Source organism: Fusarium venenatum (genome assembly GCF_020744135.1).
Source record: "Fusarium venenatum strain MPI-CAGE-CH-0201 chromosome Unknown EDB82scaffold_3, whole genome shotgun sequence".
NCBI lineage: Eukaryota > Fungi > Ascomycota > Sordariomycetes > Hypocreales > Nectriaceae > Fusarium > Fusarium venenatum.
In genome coordinates, this window is record NW_027072131.1 from 6,024,695 (window position 1) to 6,039,554 (window position 14,860).

The 14,860-nt window shown below is 47.6% G+C and overlaps 4 protein-coding genes across 4 annotated transcripts; 2 read left to right on the plus strand and 2 right to left on the minus strand.

Moving 5' to 3' along the window:
* Positions 1–184: 184 nt before the first annotated feature.
* Positions 185–2,094, minus strand: EDB82DRAFT_559502 (major facilitator superfamily domain-containing protein; the record flags this gene model as incomplete). The annotated part of the gene is made up of 4 exons (XM_065609718.1): positions 185–886; positions 936–1,421; positions 1,473–1,975; positions 2,051–2,094. The coding sequence occupies 4 exons, from the start codon at positions 2,092–2,094 to the stop codon at positions 216–218; spliced, it is 1,704 nt and encodes a 567-aa protein (XP_065464160.1). The 3' UTR covers positions 185–215.
* An 874-nt stretch (positions 2,095–2,968) lies between these two features.
* On the plus strand, positions 2,969–5,847 carry EDB82DRAFT_265819 (fungal-specific transcription factor domain-containing protein). The gene is made up of 4 exons (XM_025728465.2): positions 2,969–3,683; positions 3,746–3,782; positions 3,832–4,314; positions 4,368–5,847. Exons 1-4 carry the CDS (start codon positions 3,253–3,255, stop codon positions 5,733–5,735), a joined length of 2,319 nt encoding a protein of 772 aa, XP_025582829.1. The 5' UTR covers positions 2,969–3,252; the 3' UTR covers positions 5,736–5,847.
* Positions 5,848–6,399: 552 nt separating this feature from the next.
* EDB82DRAFT_265829 (S-adenosyl-L-methionine-dependent methyltransferase) lies at positions 6,400–8,039 on the minus strand. The gene is made up of 4 exons (XM_065607343.1): positions 7,689–8,039; positions 7,445–7,635; positions 7,172–7,397; positions 6,400–7,117 (listed from the first exon to the last, which is right to left on the minus strand). Exons 1-4 carry the CDS (start codon positions 7,799–7,801, stop codon positions 6,670–6,672), a joined length of 978 nt encoding a protein of 325 aa, XP_065464161.1. The 5' UTR covers positions 7,802–8,039; the 3' UTR covers positions 6,400–6,669.
* A 2,285-nt stretch (positions 8,040–10,324) lies between these two features.
* EDB82DRAFT_508840 (CDC45 family) lies at positions 10,325–13,371 on the plus strand. Its single transcript, XM_025728468.2, has 3 exons — positions 10,325–11,377; positions 11,429–12,495; positions 12,551–13,371. Exons 1-3 carry the CDS (start codon positions 10,616–10,618, stop codon positions 13,272–13,274), a joined length of 2,553 nt encoding a protein of 850 aa, XP_025582831.1. The 5' UTR covers positions 10,325–10,615; the 3' UTR covers positions 13,275–13,371.
* Positions 13,372–14,860: the final 1,489 nt, after the last annotated feature.

The window sequence follows — 14,860 nt, forward strand, 5'->3', positions numbered from 1 at the left end:
TCGGGTCACGTCCGAGTCATGATGGGTTGCCTGATTAAGGAATATGGGTATGATGGCAACGTATGCTCATGTCGTGTTATTCATTATGTGTGTAATTATTCTAGTCTTTGCAGTATCACACTGCTGTATCTGAGAGGAGTTTCTAGACCATGATACTGGTTAACTTTTCAATCATCCAAGGCTTCATACGTTCCATCTATATTTCTACTCGTCCATCATAACTCCTGCGCCTTTTTCTCCTGTGTAGCGTTACCAGTCTCGGGTGAAGACTCGGCCTTCTTGGGCTTGATACTCCTCCATTCCACACATAAAGAGCATACAAGTTGGCCCAATGCCAACGCCACGCCAACAAAGAATATCCGCGTAATTGCGTGGTTATAGGCGTCTGTCACCTGGGAAACATACTGTGATGGCACTATCCTCTTGAGCTCTGTGGCACCAGTCTCGACAAGATTCTTAGAGTCAAGCCCAGGGATACCCGAAAGTCGCTCCACGAGACGTCCACTAAGGACAGTTTGGCCGACAGAAACAAAGATAGCACCACCAAGCTGTTGGCCGAAAAAGTTAATAGAGAGACCAGTAGGGACTTCTTCCTTGGGAAGTGTTGCCTGAACAGCGAGACCAGTGCTTTGCATGCCAATTCCGAGACCGAAACCGACCAGAAATTGGTAGGCGATCCAATGCGATGAACCAATGTCGGGTTTGAGGGTGGTCAAGAGTCCTTGTCCAATAGACATGATGCATGGGCATATTATCATGGAAGGGACATAGTAGCCAATTCTTTGGGTAAAAGCAGCAGACATAATACTAGCAACAACAAGGCTGAGCACGAGGGGAATAGTGTAAACACCGGAGTCGACCGGGCTGACGTCTTTGGTAGCTTGGACTAGAAGTATGTCAGTAACTGTACGGAGTGCATGATAGGAGAAACTTACACCATAGAGGAACATAGTAGACAGCAACCATCATGCTACCGCCGGCAAATATAGAAATCCATGCGCAAGCCAACATCGTCCGCTGAGTAATGACCTTGACCGGGATGGTGGCCGTTTTGGGCATCTTAATCTGCACAGCAATAAATGCAATAAGTGTGAGGCCAAACATGACAAAGAGCAGGATGAGTCTCCAGCTGCTCCAGGCATATGTCGAGCCTCCCCACTGGAGTGCCAGGATGAGGCAAACCATTGATGGCACAAAGAAGAAGGTTCCAAGCGGGTCGAGGCGAGTGATATGCTCAAGAGCAGGGACAGGTTCACGCTTCTTCTCTGAGAGAGTATGAAAGAAAAAGAGAAAGATCGAGGCCACGGCACCAACAGGTAGGTTCATATAGAAACACCATCTCCAAGTGGCATGCTGAGTAAATGCTCCACCAATTAGGGGGCCAGCAACTGATGAGACGCCGAAGACCATACCAAACATTGCTGGGCACAGAGTTAGTTGCTGGAAGTAATATAACAGGTTAGATTACTCACACTGGAAGACGGGTCGCTTGTGTAGAGGAACCATGGGAATAATGGACATCATTGATCCCGTCATTATTCCTGCTGCGCCAATACCAGCAATAGCTCGCCCAATGATAAAGGCAACAGAATTGGGTGCAGCTCCACAGATGGCAGAGCCAATCTCGAAAATCAAGATACAGGTCAAGAATGTCTTTTTTAAGTCATAAAAGCGGTAGATGCGACCGAAGATGAGTTGGAAAGCGGCGGTAGTGAGCATGTAGGCAGAGCCGTACCACCCTATATCGCCCAAACTCTGGAAGTCGTTTGTTATCTGAGGGATGGCGGTTGCAATGATTGTACGATCCAGAGCAACGAGTAACATGGCGGCAAAGACAGAAATAATTATGAGCCAGAATTTGAGCGTCTTGGGCTTGTAGTTGTCAAAAGCTTCTTGGTCAAAGGCTGGACCTGGGGTTGTAACTTCGACTTTAGAGGTGTCTTGAGATTGTTGCTGCTGTTGAAAGGCATTGTGGCTAGATCTGGTGCGTTCGTCTTGTGCAGGGCTGTAGAGGTTTTGTTGTTCGGTCGACGAGAGTGAGTTAATAGACTTGCGTTCTGGAAGACCAAAGTCTGTTTTTTCAGGAGACGACATGATTGTAGTTCTCGAGGCGTAGATCTGTCGTGTAGATAAGTTTATACTAAATTATTTAGTAGTTATTCAGCTAAAGAGACACAGTTTCAGAGATGATGAGTAGAGCATGAATACAATTGCTGGACTGGATATTATCCTAGATATATATCTACACAACGAGGTAATCGTCGGACTGACTGAGCCCCGAGCCATACAAGGAGGTGAAACTAGTGTCATAGTCTAGAGGATACCAGCGAGGCAAGAATGAATTACTCGGTCGGAATTCTTCAGTCGCTTCACAAGAACACAGCAATAATCCACCGAAGAAAATTGGTTTAAGATAAACAAATCCCCGAAGGTGAAGGATAAAGCAATAGGTCGGATCCGGGAGTGAGGAAGCTATACCCCATTGAGAAATCAAAGTCGCGAACCTGGCAGGAACGTCCCCTCCTCGGGACCGACGGGCGCGAACGCTCGTGCCTTCTTAACTTGAACAACTCTCGGCCAATTCCTGCCCTTTTGCTACCCGAAAGTCTTCTCTCTGATAGTATTCGAGCCCCTTGTTTTATTTCGTTATCCATTTTATTATACCTCATTGCTGCTTTACTGACCAGGAGGTACCTATATCTTGTCAGCAACAGAGAGGGGGGCTAGCTAATCATCCAATCATCCTTTCAGATTCTCAATAATCCTCTCATGTTAAAGCACGGTCTCGAAGCGAAGTAAGCTCCCGTGCTGTAGTTTCGGGCCCGACGGGGAAGATCAAACCAAACACTCACCAAGTGGTGATCCCTTTTCCCTCACGGCCTGTCACTGGCTGAACACCGAAGCAATCGTATCTGGTCCCTGCGGTCACGTACGGTACATCACAGTCGGTACCTTGGTTAACTGTAGGGCTGATACAAGACTTGACTTGCAGCTCAGCTGAACCCGTCAAGTCAGGTCTTTCGATACTAACTCAGCAAGTACCTCTTTTGGGACTCATCTACGCACCACCTGTTTGGTAACACACAGATAGCTAGCTGTGCTGTTGGTGCATTGTCTCAGCGCCCACCACTCGAGTACTCTCCCTCACTCCGGGCCCGACAACTGTGTGCCCCGGGCTATAGTATCCACTCTATCGGGCTCAAACGCTCCGGTTCCCAAGACCGTCTCACCCGGACCACATCAAGGCTTACCATGCCCTATCCCAATGGTGTCCCCGGTGTCCCCGGCTCGGCCCCACAACAGCAGCAGCAATTCCAAGATCCTTCCAACATCAAGTTAACCAGAGGTACCAGCTGTGTATTGTGTCAACAACGCAAGGTTCGTTGCGACAAGAATAAGCCATGCGCCAACTGTGTCAAGGCTAAGGTTGAGTGCCGGGTTATACCCCCACAGCCTCCTCGTCGCCGAAAGAAGCGCCTCCAAGAAAAGGATCTCATTGAGCGTCTTAAAAAATATGAAAATCTCTTGGCTGAGCATGGAGTCAAGGTTGATGCTATTGGCCATGAGTTGAGACCTGATGGCCCCCCAGGAGAGGATGTTGATGAGCTTGAAAACGACTTTGAAGGCCTCAAGACAACCCCTGAAGCTAGTTCGTCCCCTGCTCCATCAAACGCAGAGCAAAAGTACGCATCCTGCAACACATCCAACCACAGATTTTGAATCATCCATGCTAATACCCCCGTAGAACTGGCGGAGGAGCCTGGTTTTCTTATCATAAAGAGGTATATATCATTCAAATCGTTACATGACACCCATCTAATCTTCTAATAGTTTCGGGCAAGCGAGCACATGCTTCAAGATTCGTCGGACGAAGAACCTGAAGTCGGTTCTACCATTCATCGTGCCTTTGATCGCATGTTTGCAACCGACGGCTTTCCTTTCATCATAGGGAGTGCTCCTGTACCTATATCTAACCTCCATCCTTCCACTATACACATTTTCCAACTCTGGCAAATATACATCGACAACATTAATCCATTGCTCAAAATCACACATGTCCCTACTGTTCAAGGGCAGATTATTGAGGCGAGTTCCGATGTTGAAAATGCACCCAAGAACATTGAGGCCCTCATGTTTGCCATGTATCTCATGGCAATCACATCTCTTGAGGAAGCGGAGGTTTACAGAAGATTTAATGAAACAAAAAAAGAACTTTTAGCGAGATATCATGCTGGTACTCAACAGGCGCTTACAGAAGCTGGCTTTATGAGAGTCAACGACCCTATCCTTTTACAGGCTTATATCCTCTATTTAGTAAGTCTATCCCAGCTGTCAGAGTCTTGAGTTCTATATTAATCTTCACCAAGTTTGCTGTTCGATGGTTTGTTGACCCTCGCCAAGTCTTTTGTTTGATCGGACTAGCTGTTCGTATTGCTCAGCGGATGGGTCTTCATCGAGATCCAGCACAGTTTGGCTTACCACCATTTGAAGTTGAGCAACGCCGTCGACTATGGTGGACACTTGTGGGATATGATCGACGGTTGGGAGAAATGGCTGGATCAACGGTTACTGCCCTCTCTACTGGCGGTGACTGCAGGATACCAATGAATGTGAACGACTCGGACTTGCATGTTGATGGCAAAGAATTCCCCACCCCCCACACTGGACCAACCGAGATGCTGTTCTCTCTGACAAGGGTTGAGCTCGCAATGGCTGTCTCAAGCGATAGCAATCGCGACAGCTTCAAGATGAACAATACAGATAAGAGCCCTGGAGGGGCAACTGCCAATAGGAACCAAGCGACAATCCGGCTTGCTGGTCAAGACGGTCCTGAGTATACTCTTGATGGTTACTGCGCACATATTGAGGGTACATACCTCAGCCAGTGTGACCCTAAAATCCCCCTGCACTTTTTTACTCTCACAATGACTCGCCAAGCCTTGTGTAAGATGCGCATCATCAGCTTTCTCGTTCGAATGCACAGCAACAATGGTGATGTTCCGCTCAAGGAAGTTGAGAGAGACAGTCTTTTTCTACAGGCCACGCAGATGATTGAGTATGATAACATTGTTCAGTCCTCCGAGTCACTGCGCCCGTTCAAGTGGTACTCCATGCATCACTTCCCCTTCCCTGCGTATATGTTCCTTGTCCAGCAGCTGCGGCAGCGCGTTTCTGGTCCTATGGTAGAACGTGCATGGGACGCTATCGAGAAGAACCATGATCTCCGTGGTCTCATGAACAATTACCACAACCCTATGCACATGGCATTCGGTGGTCATTTTATCAAAGCTTGGGATGCACACGAAGTCTCTCTTCTCGCTGCCGGTCGACAACCGAGAAGACCAGCGTTTCTCGCTCCTCTGCGCGAACGTGTCGCAGCACGTCGCCGGGAAAAGCACGAGAGACGGCAAGCTCCTAAGTTTTCTCAGCCTCAAATCGGCATCCCACAAGTCGCGACGCCTTCTTCCACCGGCTTCGCCCCATCTGTTGGACAAATGACCCCTGGAACCATCCATCATGGCCAGCGAGCAAACTCAGGCTCTGTTGCCTCAAGCGACGAGCCAGGGGAGATGGATTGGACATTTATGATGTCAGGCTACAATGATAACGCCAGTTTTACCCCAATGGGTGGATTTGGAAGCTTCAGTGGTGGATTCGGTGGAGGAATGCCTGGTATGCCGCCCGGTATGGGACGCGGTCCTCCCCCTCCTGGCGGTAACACGTTTGGAAATTAACAACATATTGCCACACAACGTGTACACTGTTGTCTTTCTTTTTCTTGGCTCCCTCCGCTTACTCGTTCTTCTTTTGTTTTGCTTTTTCCCCCTAAGAAGGAGACTATACCTCCTTAAGCCAAATCTTATGGGGTGTTTGCTTGTCAGACACGGATGTATTGGAACATCTTGTTTGTTTTCTCTCCTGCACGTACTTATACATTCATGTTTGTGCACCTATGCACTTAAAGATGTACCAAGCGAGAATGACTGCAATATGATAGCACCAAAAAAAAAGCGGGTGTTTGAATACATATACACACATATATCCATTGTATTTTCTTTGATAAGGGCTGAAACGAAAGGAATCGTAAACATATTAGTAGCCAGTAGTTATTCCAATCTTCTTTCACCATCGCGAACGAAGAGTCTTGTTGAGATGAACGAGGAACTCCGACTTGAGGGGCATTACATTACACATTTGCGCAAGTTCAAGTTCTTTACCGTAGACCGCCTCATGAGCTTCTAATTGGCATCTTACTGATCCTCAGTCAGTGCTTTTGGTGGTTGTACGTGATTTTCAAAGCCTAATACTGACTTCGTCCTAGGAATAGCATATGTAAGAACCCTAACACCCCTCCCCACTATGTTACACTACCGTTTCCTATTCCGATACCTAGCATAAGCCACGGCAGCCTGATTAGCGGTGTTGTATGATGGGTCAGTGTTTGCTCTTGTGTTGCGTTTCAACAGCCAGAAAGTCCATGCAATGTAACCTTCATCCCTGCTACCTCAGACGCAAGAATCATATAGTCTGGCGTCTGATTTGGCTGGCTAGCTGATCGCGCAAGTCGAGCGGAGATACAAGCGTGATGCGTGCTGACAGCTATCAACCTTAGCCGAAAACACCACTATTGGGGTTCACTATTATAATGAAAGTCTCTCTGCTTGCCCATCAGAGAGGCTTCTGCGCCCAGCAGTCGATCCAATCGAGCTGTGCATGGATGCGTGTATTGTTAAAAGTTTCGAAAATGCTATGCCCAAGCTCATGTGCCTCTTCCTCTGTAAGTCCCATAATACTTGGGCGACCAAGCATGGCTGTAACCCATTCTTCAAGAATATTCTGGGTGAATATTCCTATTTCTCTCATCTTTGCCTCCTGGTGCCATCGGCCTACAGGTGTGAATGCGTGCCGCTCATTGACATTGACGAAGCCAACATCAGCAACCGTTTGGACGATCTGGAAAGGGAAGCGTAAATTCCAGCCATACAATTCGGTGAATGGGCCCTCGACCAGTCGATAGAATTTGTTCATAGGGTGGTCATACCCAGCGGTGTCGTCGTCGGAAAATACGAAAGGGACAATCTCATGTATTTCGATCCAGGCACCTGGTTTCAGCTTCCTGGAATTATTCAGTCAGTTGTTATAACGAGAAATTTGGAGGCACTCCACTGACTCGAAAGCCCTTTCTAACAGTTGCCTTGGCTTACGCAGTGTTTGTAACAGAGCCCGGACATGAATCAAGTCTGCGCCTGCATATATGCTCGTCCAGGGGCGGTTTTCATCCTCAAGATCTTCCACGCGAAATTCGACATTCGGAGGCGTCCAATGTGGTTGGATTGGCGAAAGGTCTGTTCCTATAACGCGGGCACTGGGGAAGTTCTCCGCGACTGACATGTAACCTGGGTCAATTTGAGAGCGCTATCATTGGGGCAAGGAAGAGACTTACCATCTTGTGCCCACATACCAACACCAGTACCAAGGTCGACAATCTTCTGTGGGTTGTCACCAATGGGAGCGAGGATCAATTTGCCATCCATAAGATAGTCCAAATACAGCTTGTGCTTCAAGCCTTCACGAACTTGCTCAGCATCATCATTAGGCAGGCCGTAGCGGCCACGTAGAAAGCCTTGATAACGCCTAGTAAGTTAGTATTGAGCATAAGATGCCATGTAGTTTGGTTTGCTACCTACCTTCCGTGTTCGTATGAGTAAAGTTCCCTAGTGTAGACCGATGTGAACTCGGAGGTTGCTATAGAATCTCCGTAGTCCGATGTTGGGTCCTCTTCGGAATCATTGTGATCCATTTCTAAGGAACTTCTGCTTCAAGACCCTTCTGGTGGGTTGTGCTCGAGAAGAGACAATTGTGGTAGGAGTAGGGTGTTGTTTGGCAGGAATACATGAGAATAAGGCCTTACACTAACCAGATAGGTAGCAACGAGCCAAGAGGAAAGCGATATGGAAGTGATAATAATGCCAGCCTGCCTAGGCGGTGGTGGGTCGAACGTATATGCTGGTAACTGATACCCAGGCTTCGTCCCGAGTGGGAGGGACGGTACGTATGCCACCGGGAAAGGTTTGTTGGTAACGTGGGTGGAATGAGACGTGACCAGAGGTTGAAGTACTGACAGTAGTACACAGTATCGAGTGTGCCAATAAAGGTTCACAATATACCCTTAGCTGGCTCTGACAACGGGCAGTGGTTGAATGTGAGGTTGCACAGGACCCAGCAACTCGGACTGTGTGGTAGGTGCCAGTATTAATGCTAACAAACAACCAATACAATGGGAGGGGGAACAAGGGCGGTTCCCAGCACAGCGGAAGGGAGGGCGGAGGAAGACCCAGAAGACTCCCGAGAGGCCGGTAAAGTCGGGTTTTTTTTTATTTGGCGTGGTTGGTACTATGAATTGGTTCTTGAGACAAGCGGCGTGGACCAAGCCATCGGGACAAAGCGAAACTCCTTTGAGACGAGTTTACAACAATGATCGGCGACCGTAATGTAGCCCAGCTGTGACGTGGTCGAGCTTGCGAGCTCAAGACGGATAGATAGATGCAAGAAAATTGGCTATCTCATGCACAGCAAGGATGGCCGGTGATAGCAAGGGCCCCGCGTAGTAGGAACTAGGGCTTTGGTTGATAGTTTGAATCCACGTACATACGATGCGTGGAGACTGAAGCTGGTGACGGGCGGTTGTTCCACTATATGGATAGATGGATACAGTACCCCGTAGATAGATGGGCTTGTTGTGGTTTTGAGTCAGGGATCTGGCAGGTCTAATACCATGTTAGATCATACAAATCTCAATGAATCCACTGCCCTGGTCGTAATTAATTGACGCAGTCAGAAATAAGACCTGTCTGTCACCAACTTAGCTCTGAAGGAAGTGCAGTGCTACGCTGTAACTTTGATGCAGTGACTAGGGACCCGTCCCTGTCTCCATTTCTCCTGCTGCGTACCTTAACTTCACGACACTCCAGTGGCTTTGATCCGCAACAATAAGGTTAGTGCTCCGCCTTGCATGGGATACCCAGGTCTCGGTGGCCGGGCCGTAATACCACAGCTGCCATATTGGATCAAAAGCATCAAGCTCCGACTGGAATGCGTCCTCAACCCCAGGCCATGAGTGCAGATAAATACTATGCCTACTACGATATCTCGGCCTTGTCGTAGGCGAGAATAAACAAAACACCACACACAAGAGTCTGAATCTTGGTTGCCGCTGCCCATATGCACCTGGAGAGTAGCATAATGCATGCTTGACAAACAGAGACAATGCGCAAATCCGAGACCTTGGCGTTGCTGTGCCCTACTCAAGCATTACAACTTTGCAAGCTTGGGTTCGGATAAGCCATGACGGTACCTGTAGTGTCTTGACCGGTCTTTTGGCAGGCTTGTTCTCGTTCAAGGAAATCCATTGTCACAAGTTTCTCGATAACGAGGGTAAAGAGCAATTGCACTTTTTCTACTTCTTCTTCCTTCTCTGCGATTTGAATATCACCAAGAATAAATGAATGAGACAAAGTTGAACAAAGGAATTATATAGGGAAGTAGACGGATAAGCACCTCTTTCCCCTTGTGGGGTACCTGCCTTCTAGATGCTACCCAATCTACCTGCCCCCTATATACTACAGGCTCGAATGCCCAGATTCAATGTTAAACCACTTCAACTATTATCTGAACAATCTATAATCTCGAAATTTGTTGATTGTGACTTGTTCTCATGGTGGAATTCTACTTCCTGGAGAGTAGCAACTTAAGTAACGATATATGTTTTTTTTTTTTTTTTTTTTTTTTTAAAAAAAATCTCTGAACCGAAACCCAAGCTTTCTCAGTTATCTTCGAATTCTAAATTGAAAAGATCTGTACAGGTCAAACCCCCAATAAATCAAATCAATGTTGTTTTCTCAGAAACCAATTTTCTCAACAGGGTCACGTATACGACTGAACTCTATGATGAGGGTCACTGATAGGAGAAGCTTCTGCTGGGCTGAACTTGAGTGATTCTATGTTGGCTATGTCTTTAATGGAAAAGTACCTAGAATGGAAGGAGGGGCAGTTGTCAGAGGTTATTCTCGTCCTCCTTTGGTGTGGCCAATCTACTAGGGTGGCCCATCAGGGCCAGAAAAGTTGGCCGCTAGGAGCATGAGAGACGAAATTAGTAGGCCAGGTTATGCTCCTCAGACCAGACTTCTTAGGTCATTTGTTTTTTGTAGCCTATAGATTGAAGGTTAACTTTTCTATTGCCCACTAGACTAGTCAACTAGATACGAGAAAGCGCGTCATTCAATCCAGTCGCGTCGCCAAAAACGCGTCCACCCAAATTGAATCCCAATTCAACGTCAAAGCAACGCAGCTAGGGTCTCCATTGCATAGGTACTGATATAACATAACGATACAGTTGCCTTTACTTGTTCGTTGAGTACACGTCCATCTCAACAAAGTCCCCCTGAGACCGTATATGCTTTCATCCCAAACTTTTTCTAGTAATATCTTAGTACTTAACGCGTCCCACCTTCCCCCTTGACAACCGACCTCGATCGACCCAGCTATCCTCGAATACGCTCATGACACCTGTGGCACATAAACAATATAGCGACTTGACCGCTGTCGACTTCTCGCAATGTATCTTCCACGGTCCTTGATCTCGAAATTATACATTCACCTTCAGCAAACACGGCACCCTCTCTCCCCGCCCGTACTTATTCTTGTCGCCCTCGAACCCGATGCTCTTTGTGCTTGCCGAATCCTTACTCGATTGCTCAAACACGACTATGTTCCTCACAAGATTCAACCTGTTTCCGGATACACCGACCTCGAGAAAGCCGGTCGGGAATTGGTCACGCCCATGATGGAATCTCAGGGTGGTAGTGGTGGTGTCGTTGTATGCCTCGGTGTAGGAGGCATGGTTGACTTGGGCCCATTACTGGGACTTGAATCCGAAGGTGATGATGCTCCTTACAGTGGCGTAGAGGTTTGGGTTATGGATGCACATCGGCCTTGGAACCTTGGAAACGTTTTTGGTGGGTTTCCCCTTGACCCAGCAACCGAGATATCGTCCTCGTACCAGTCGAGGAGCCCGGCTGGAGTTGATGGAGGGAAGATCACCCGAGTATTCAACCCTGGCAAAGGTGGTATCATCGTTTTCGATGATGGCGATATCGAGGAAGATATGGAGGCTGAGCGTACCGCATACCTTGCTCTAATAGACATGCCCGAAATTGATGATGAGGGTGAGGAATTGGGAGATACCGATGACGAGGACGAGGCCAGTAACCACTTTGATAAAGAACCTACGCACGCGGGTCAAAAACGAAAGAGTTGGTCAGATGGAGAGGACGATAGTGATGATGATAGGCCCCGGCAACGGCGACGGAGTAACTCAGTAAGAATACCCAGCGTATTTCAATCAGACTTCACTAACAACTTCACCTAGTCCAGCTCAATTCCGGAATCACCACAGCGTCCCCAGCAAAGAGGGCTCCTTTCCTTACAGCAACTTGATGTTGGGCTGTCAAGTGATCCAGTCGAACCCCCTTCCGGAGCACAACCACCTGCAGGTCCATCAGCTCGCGCATTACGAAGACGACTATTGCGAATGCGAGAGAAGAACGAAGCCATCCTTCATCAGTACTACAAATTCGGGTCCTCTTTCTCGGAACCGCTTTCCTCCATGATGTATTCGCTTGCTTCCGAGTTAGGCAGAGAAGACAACGATCTCCTGTGGCTGACGATAGTTGGAGTTACATCCATGGAAATCTACGGTCGCTCCTCAGCAGGTGTTGCGGCACCTGTCAGACAGAGCGACAAGAGCCGCCCGACAGGCTGGCTAGGAATTCGGGGGACGAGAATAAGGCAGCTTCTTCGGGACGAGGTGAGGCGACTCAACCCCCCAGAAATTTCAAATGGGCGTGTTGCTGTGGAAAATACGGGTGTGATTCCCACCACAGCGAGAAACCCGGAAGACACAGGGATTCGATTGTCTCCTGAGCCCAAATTTCTGCTCATTCGCCATTGGAGTCTCTACGACAGTATGCTACATTCACCATACCTTTTTTCACGTCTAAAAACCTGGAGTGAGACGGGAATCAAGCGACTTCACAAATTACTTGCAAAAATGGGAGTCAGTCTTGTTCAATGCAAGCAAAACTATACCCACATGGACATGATGCTGAAGCGCGAGCTTAGAGCGAAATTGCTCAAGTACGGCTCACTTTACAACCTCGACGAAATGGTGCCATCAGTCGACACAGATGGTAAGGATCGTGCTGGAGCCAAAGATGGATGGGGCTTTGTCCGAAGTTGGGGTTTTCGCGCAACATTGAGTGCTCAAGATGTGGGAGTTGTCGTTGGTGCCCTCCTAGAAGTCGGCAAGCATGCTCAGACCGACGACCCTGCTGCGGCCCGTCAAGATGCTCGAGAAATCGAGGAAGAGGTCGAACTTGCAGCTCAAGGGCAGGAATGGATTGATCGGTTCTGGGGGGCATACGACGCGCTCGAAGAGTAAGTGCATTCTATTCTTACTAACGTCCAAAAACACAGTTAACGATTAAACTAGTATCGACGCGCTGAAAGCCGGACTACCCACTGCTCAATTCCTTCATCGAGCAATTTATCGTACAGGGACATCACTCATCAACAAAAAACAGATTAAACACCTCCGAGCGTTCCGTATGTGCGTGGTCAAGGAGGGGCCTGACGTCGCGCTTTTCACTCACCCCGCGGCACTAACCAAACTATCACTTTGGGTCGGCGAGGCTCTTGCCGAACAAGAGAGAGAGGCTCACGGAAAGCTTTCGCACGGCGGCCGTGGTACACCACTTGTTGTTGCCGGCCTCAACGAGAAACGAGGTGTGTATGTTGTGGTAGGCACGGGTGGCGGAGGTGGCCCGGACACAACATTGCTCGATAGAGAGGCCGCAAAGAAACGCAAAATCGAAAGAGAAGCAAAGCTCAAGAAGAAGGAAGAGTCACGTCTAGCGAAGCAAAAAGTGCGAGAGGATAAACGGGCAGCTCGACGAGATGCAGGCGATGATGATGAACTCGAGACAGAGTCAGAGGATTCCGACAGCTCAGACTCGGATATGTCAGATGATGATGGAGACGTCGAGCTTGAAAAGGGCTACGGCCTCAACAAATTCGGCATCGCATTCCAAGAAGTAGTGTCAGAAACCAACACGAGGGTACGAATCGATAGTTTCGAGCATTGTGTGGTGGAAGTGAAGAAGGAGGATCTTAGCGGATTCCTCGAGAGTTTGAGCATGAAGGTCGTTGTGGGTTAAAGACCTCTTACCTAACCTTATGATACAAAAAATATAAATGACCTGATTATCGTCTAAATAGTATAAAGTGACATAAAATAAATGGCCTAAATTTATCCCTAGTCTAAATAGCATAAAGGGTTATAAAACAAATAACCTAAGTTTATCTTTAGTCTTAATTGTATAAACTGACCTGCTAATTTTACCTCTTATATCTCAAGCGGCTAACTTTTCTGATACCCTGAGTGAGGCTCGGTCTAAAATCTAACTACTCCGCGTTTGTTTCAAGCTCTGATATTTTTGAATTCCGACATTATTAACACTTGGTTCAGGAAAGCGAGTAAGTTACCTGTGTGAGGACGTTCGATGATTCGGTAGGACAGCAAGTCGCTGGAGTATCACATAAGTGACTTGTATGTTAACGGATTTGCACCAATCGATCTGCAGGTAGAGGACTTGAGAATCAACAATTGATAGGTATGGTTGAACCTTCTAGTGGGCATCAGAAATGTTGGCCTCCTCTCTTCTAAGGTGAGTCTGCGGATACAAAAATAAACATCCTAAGAAGTTTGACCTAAGCAGCATAACCTGACCTACAAATTTCGTCCCTTGTGCTTCCAGCAGCCAATTTTTCCGACACCCTGATGACCAGTTGTCACAAATCCATAGAATAAACGCCGAGTGTTCAGATAACGGCAGGGGTCAAGGGTGGAAGGAGTGGGAGAAGAGGCAGCCAAGCTTGGCTGTAGGTAGCATGTCATTGTGAGATTCTGCTTGGAAGCTAGGGGAAAAGCCAAAGAAATGTAGCTTAGCTGTGAATCAAGGTGGGCTCAGCAAAAAGCTTATTGAAGATAAAGTGGTATGGCGCCGACTTGGCGCAGATGCAGATAACTTCTCTGCGGCGCATTGTTACATGAACGCTAATGTAAATCAATATTCCATCATCAACTTCTACCTATTGATTATACAAGTTGGCTTGCGACCTCGCTGAAGTTCGATCGTATTCAAGCCAAGTTATTGGCAGCCAAATACGCGCAAGCAAAAGACAGGGCCTTGACACAAACGGTAAGAATAAATCGGCAAACAATCAAAATCAGATGGCCTAAACAAGAACCGAGACCTACCTGATTGGAGCCATCTGTGGATGTTGGTGCAACACAGCCACACACCACTCCACTGCATGTGAGCGGACATGGAACCCAGCCTGGAGATTATAGAAAAGTTGGCTGCTGGAAGTACCTGTAAAAGACAAAATTAGCCAGTCAGTCTATGCTGACCCGGCTAAGCTCTTGGGTTGTTTGTTTTTATCCCTTGTTGTAGCTAAGAAGCCAGCTTTTTCTGTTATCCACTAGCCTGGTCGCCACTCTTCCAGAAATCGAGAAAATACATAGCCTCTTTGAGCGTTGCTGTGACTACCCAACAGCAGCTGCTTAAAGAGGCAGCTGATGACATACCCATGTAGAATTGTGATTTGAAAAGAATCATTATGTTGCTTACTAGTATTGAAAAAGATAAACGGACGAAATTGGTATAAGTTTGGTGAGGCGACTGTCGAGTCCCATTTATTAGTTGCGATTCGTCATTGATGATGATGGAGATTGATGGAA